The sequence below is a fragment of the Ruditapes philippinarum genome, unplaced genomic scaffold (assembly GCF_026571515.1).
Source record: "Ruditapes philippinarum isolate M1 unplaced genomic scaffold, ASM2657151v2 ctg1391_1_1_1_1, whole genome shotgun sequence".
NCBI classification, from domain to species: domain Eukaryota; kingdom Metazoa; phylum Mollusca; class Bivalvia; order Venerida; family Veneridae; genus Ruditapes; species Ruditapes philippinarum.
Genome location: NW_026856604.1, coordinates 99,034 through 105,033, shown reverse-complemented (window position 1 = coordinate 105,033; position 6,000 = coordinate 99,034). Strand labels below are relative to the sequence as shown.

The window sequence follows — 6,000 nt, the reverse complement described above, 5'->3', positions numbered from 1 at the left end:
AATATCAAAGTTTTAATTTACTGTTTTAATTTCCACTATTAAAATGTGTGTGTTTATGCAAACATATAGAGAAATAAAGTATAATTTACACAACATTGGTCCTAGAAGGCCTATCTGATATAATATATAAATTCATCACCTCTAAATTTAAAAAGAAAACAAACAACTACTTACTCTTCTCTATGTGAGATAATAATATATTACATCTAAACATGGATTGAGCAACACTCAAGTTTCACTTTTTAAAACTGTATTACAAAATACATATAGTTCTATAAATTATGGCATACTGTAGAATACATAAATATGTTTCTGTGGTTTTTGAAAGTCATGGAAAACAGTGTATTAGTTAACAATGTTTGGTGATTTATTTCTTGGACTTGTAGAAACCTTCTCCAACTTTATTGCCTAGTTTTCCCTCTGCAACATATTTGTTTAGTAATGGACTTGGTTCAAATAAGGGGTGATCGGGATACTTGGCATGCCAGCCTGAAATGTAATATATGCATGGTTAATACAAGCATTAAAATCTTTTTAAATCATTATATAACTCAACTTTGTCAACAAAAGATTTAAAATGATCACTACTTGAGAACTTCAGTCTTGCAAACTGATGAAGCACATTTTTGTAACTGTTTTTCAGCAAGTTGCAATTCAAACATTTTACTAGCACAAAATGACCTGGATTATGCTGGTTACACTGTCTAATAAATTTGAACAGTTGTGATAAAATCCTTCTAGTAAAAACTACTCTGACCTCCAAGTGTGAAGTTGAACTTTGCTTTGGCTGTATGGACCTGAATTTTTGCATGAGACACACCACCTCACACAGGTGTACATTTGTGTCAAAATATACTAACATCTCTCAATGCATAATTATGTAAGTTGTGCCCTGGACTTCTAGTCTGTATCAAGTAATACTTCTATTCCTCCATGCTCGAGAAGATATACTGCAACTACCTGTATGTCTCCTGCCAGCCAGTTGTGATTCTATTATACATCCCCCTTTATTTTTCAAACAGGCATATAAAAGCTGATTAGTTTTCCCATGGTTGTAATGTTCCACTACTTCAATAAATTAAAAAAACATTTCACTTAAGTTTATCGAACTTACCATCTAAGATAAACTTGCATGTATCTAAACCCACATAATCTGTAAGTTCAAATGGTCCCATAGGATATCCGGCTCCCAGTTTCATGGCAGTATCTACGTCCCGTGGTGTGGCATCACCTCTTTCTACCATTCGTACTGCCTCCATCATATAAGGTACCAGTAATCTATTCACAATAAACCCTGGTGTGTCCTAAAAGAAATATACTCGTAAATTATACAATCCATTCATTGCTAACAAAGTTGAAGCCAAATATAGCAAAAAACATTAAAATTCAAACATTTCACCTTGTCAAGGTCATTTATGAGTTGAGTCTGGTCTACCTAAAGGATTGTTGTGTCCAATATGAAGACAATCCATTATAAATTTTCAAAAAGGCCAATGTTAAAGTTTCTGGACCACAACATCAACAGGAATGACAACCTGACCATAGCAAAAGCTCTAAATATTTCTTCAAAGTCAAGCTAAAAAGCTAAAAAGGATATATTTATTGCTACAAAAAGACTAAACATGTTTACCTTACAGTTGACTGTTACTTTTCCCATAGCTTTACCAAAGGCAAGTAAGGCATTAAATGTGTCGTCTGATGTCTCTGGAATCCTTATAACCTACAATATAAAAACTTGAATATACAACAAAATACATATAAAACTTAGATTAACTTTGGGCCATTTTTACCCTTGGCTATAATTTGAACAGGCTTGTTAGAGAACCAATACATGATGTTCATGACATTTATCTAAGCTCTAGCATTTATAGTTTCAGAGATGACTTTTTTATATTTTGCCATGGCAAACATAATGGAATGATTTTTTTTTTTTTTGGAATAACTTTAAAAGATGACCTGAGGATTATTCCTAGAAATGTTTGATATTATTGACCTGGTGATTTATGAGATGTGTTTTTAAAGAGCAGTGTGGACTGATGGATGGATGGATGGATGCCAGACAGTGAGTGATGAAAATAGAAAATTGTCAATAGGGAATTTATCCGCCACTTCCTTTGCAGCCACTGACTAGAATTAATACAATATAAAACATAGATTTACATAAGTTTGATAATTAAAAACTATTCAAAGTAAAGTGGTGATTTTTTGGGCTTTAAAGTTCAAGGTTGACAAATTAAATCATTTTTGAATGTTACAAATTTAACATAAAGTGAACAGAATTATTATGTTTATGTGTATACATTTCACCTTGCAGATTGTATTTCTACTGAAATTCCTAGTCATTGATATATTAACAGTATGCTATGAATCTGCATTCAAATATGGTTTGGCTACAGTGAAATTTAATTCAGTATTGAAGTGTTAGAATACAAAACTATACCTCAAGAAGCTTCATCATAGGTACTGGATTAAAGTAATGTAGACCTCCAAATCTATCCAATCTAGATGTTGATACAGCTATTTCTTTGATGGGAATGGAGGATGTATTACTTGTAAATATAGTTTTTCTGTAAAATAAAATAATAGCTATAGGTAACTGAAGCAGAAAACAAATTATCTATTATGTAAACAAAGATTCAAAGTTAAGATTCATCAAACAAAATTATGGATCTGTTAGAGGCAAATCAATAAAAAAAAGATTTTGAAAATATTTTCAGAAAAATAAGGAATATTACTATAAATGAAAATCAGATATAAAATATAAATCTTAAACTGATATCACAAAGGTCATATTTGTATCATGTACAAAAATAACTATTTGATGATTTTCAGGTTATACAATAGTTTCTAAAGAAGTCATTGGTTGCTGTACAAAATCAATGGTTTTCTCGGAAGTCAATTGCTGCTATGAATTTCAGTAGTAGATTCATTGCTGCTATGGAAAGTCAATTGCTGCTATGAAGTCACTGGTTGCTATGGAAGTCAATGTTATCGAAAGCAAACAGTTGCCATGGAAGTTTTCTATTGCTATGGAAAATCAATGGTTGCTATGGAAAGTCAATGACTGCCATGGGAGCCACTAACTGCTATTGGAAGTCAATGTTGCTGTAGAAAGTCACTGGTTGCTATGAAACTCTATGGTTGCTAGGAAAAGTCACTGATTGCTATGGCAGTCAATGGTTGCTATGGAAAGTCAATGGTTTCTAAGTAAGTTTTTACCACATACATATAAGGAAAATCTATGTTCCTCTGGGGCAGCCCAATTTCAACCAAAGGAATACAATTTGAACAATTTTTGTAGATGTCCACCAGGCTCTGTAGTACTATAATAGAAGGTGATTTTTTTGTTTATTTCAGACAGAGGGGTATCACATGACCACAAATGCGAACTAACACAAACACTTTCTCTGCATTTTCATTTAAGGTAAACCTTGATTCTGTCTGTGTAAAATAAAGAAAATTCAAGTAAATGAGGTATTCATACTCAGGAGCCGCCTTGTCTAGTTGTGAAAAAAGTTGTTTTTTAATGTCTAGATTCTCAACAATGGCCTCGGTAACAAGATCTGCATTTTTCACAGCCTCCCATGCGTCTGTTTGTACACTCAATCTTCCAACTACATCTGATATGAAAGCTTCACCATCCTGCAAGGCAAAATAACCTCATTCAATCATAATGAAGAATAGTACACATTTTGAACTTTTAGCTTAAAATAATGAAGAAAAGTTTAGGCAAAATGAAAGAGAGACAAAATCAATTATGAATAATGATATTATAGATATATCATGGCTAATGGTAATGAAAATATTACACATTATTTAATTTTACCCATGAAATATGGTGCTTTATCAGTCAAATATATTTCAAAACTCATATTTATTGTAAGGGACTTCTTTGGCCATTTTGTTTGGAAAACCTGATAAATACAAAACAACTTTTTGTCGAATTTTGTTTTGAAAACTATCTTGAATGATAGAAAATGGTCTAACTTAGAAAATAAATCCTAACACTAATATCTATAATTCAGTCATTAACGCTGTACAGACGTTTAAAGAGTTGTTTACGTGACGTCACAATGTAGCGCCAAATATCGCATGCAAAACAAGTAAGAATAATATTACTGCGCGCTGTACAATTGCAGCTGCGTAGCAAGCAAGGGGGTTCGTAACCACATTACTTTGATAATGAAATTAAATAAAAAGGTTACATTATTTTATATTTAACCAATTCAAATATCTCATAATAACCTTTGGGTTTTCAGCAAACTTTTTCTTTGCCACTCTCTGAAGGCTTTTCTCGATGCTTGCTTTTGATTTCTTTAAGATATCCTCAGATGTATCCACAATAACAACATTATGTCCAGTTGTTGCTGCTACCTGAAACAAGATTAAAACCATGTATAAATGCTATGTTTTTCTATTGATAACAGATAATTAGGTTAATTTCAATGAAACAAGAATGCATTTGGTAAACACACATGCCGAGATTCTTGTCAGTAGCAAATTTTCAAAATAGTGTTTACCCATTCTCTCTCAGTAATGGAAGAAAATATTGCTAAAAATATTACTGAGTACAGAATGATAGAACTTTAAATACATCCAATTTTACAAAGAGTCACAAACTTGAAAAATAAGAGCTGTCTGCTCTTGTATTTTATTTTTGCCCTTGAACACTTACATAATTTGTGTATAGCTATGGTGGCTGATTTGTGCCATTTCTTGTTTTTCGCCAGCAAAAAGGTGGGAATTAACAAGATAAAATGGTAGGGATGCTGAGCGAAAATATGCTTATAAGAGGGGGCACAGACCAAAGTCGAGATTTAATTGTAATACGACGGGGCTTTGAAGCGAAATATTTCTTGTTATAGGGTGCTAATTAGCGTGCTTTTGTTCATACCCTCGCCAAATTATTCTTAAAAACTCAACATTTTGCTCTGCTCCCCGCCCCTGCTACTTTCCATGTTTTCCCGGCTGTTTTAAGTAGTTAAAATCTCTTTTCATCCCACGTTTCTCCTAGCGTGTTTTCGCACTGTGACCCTCCCAAGCGAAAAGTCTTATTAACAAGTTAAAATGGCCGGGGTGCGGAGCGAAAACACAGTAATTAGCCAGGCCACAAGACCATGTTTAATAAATAAAACATGGTCCCACAGAGGCGTGGAGCGAGATTTAAGAAATAAAATGGTGGGGGGCTCGAAACAAAAACGTGCTTTTTAGCAGGGGCGTGGGACAAAGTTTAATAAATTTATAAAACGTCAACCAACGGAGGCACAGACCAAGATTTTAGAAATAACACGGAAGTGGCACAGAGTGATACCATGCCTATTACAGGGGGCACGCCAATTTAGATTCTGTAACAAAAAATATTTCGCTTCACAGCCGCGCCATATTCCACGAATGGCATAATCAGCCACTATATATAGCAAACTTTACAGAGTTATACCGAGACAAGTTTAATTGTATGAAAAGGGTTTACATAGTATGTTTCCAGACAATTAATTATTATATTTGACAGACTGACAGATTGGAAAGCAATGAGCACATGCTAAATAAGTAAATTATTTGCCTAGTCTCACTCTAAAAACACACCTTCCTTGATTTTATTTATTTTTAACTTTTATCTCACCTTTAATCCCCGTTTTTTTTATTTTTCTAACTCCCAGTAGGAGTTTGACTAGAGAAGATTGAGATCAAAGCCGAAAACGGCCTGGTGTGTTAACAGGTTAAGCGTTACAATTTTTGACCTTTACTACAGGCTTCAGTACAACCTTATAATACGCTCATATTAATTCACCTGTGCAATGCCAGCTCCCATAAGACCACCTCCAATAATTGTGACATTCTTTATTGCAGCTTGTCTTGCAGCTGACGATGAAAACGAACGTGTCAAAACTCGGAAACTTTGAGACATTTTCTAGCCTTGTTTCTGTCAACTTTACTGTAGCGATCTTCAAAGGGCGATAAGAAAGATTCCCGCATCTTCTCGGCCCTTTCCGTCAAACTCCG

The 6,000-nt window shown here is 33.8% G+C and overlaps 1 protein-coding gene across 1 annotated transcript; it reads right to left on the bottom strand.

Annotated features, from left to right (window-relative positions):
- LOC132747108 (hydroxyacyl-coenzyme A dehydrogenase, mitochondrial-like) lies at positions 1 to 5,956 on the bottom strand. The gene is made up of 7 exons (XM_060736423.1): positions 5,789 to 5,956; positions 4,246 to 4,374; positions 3,485 to 3,642; positions 2,441 to 2,567; positions 1,631 to 1,720; positions 1,115 to 1,304; positions 1 to 489 (listed from the first exon to the last, which is right to left on the bottom strand). Exons 1-7 carry the CDS (start codon positions 5,903 to 5,905, stop codon positions 368 to 370), a joined length of 933 nt encoding a protein of 310 aa, XP_060592406.1. The 5' UTR covers positions 5,906 to 5,956; the 3' UTR covers positions 1 to 367.
- Between the last annotated feature and the right edge of the window lie 44 nt (positions 5,957 to 6,000).

What these genes read in the sequence shown, in the direction of transcription:
- LOC132747108 (XM_060736423.1), bottom strand. Translation starts at nt 5,905, where the DNA reads ATGTCTCAAAGTTTCCGAGTTTTGACACGTTCGTTTTCATCGTCAGCT. An exon ending in CTAGACAAGGCGGCTCCTGA is followed by an intron (nt 2,568 to 3,484) that starts GTATGAATACCT and finishes TTTATTTTACAG; the next exon opens with AAAAACTATATTTACAAGTA. An exon ending in AAGTAACAGTCAACTGTAAG is followed by an intron (nt 1,305 to 1,630) that starts GTAAACATGTTT and finishes TATTTCTTTTAG; the next exon opens with GACACACCAGGGTTTATTGT.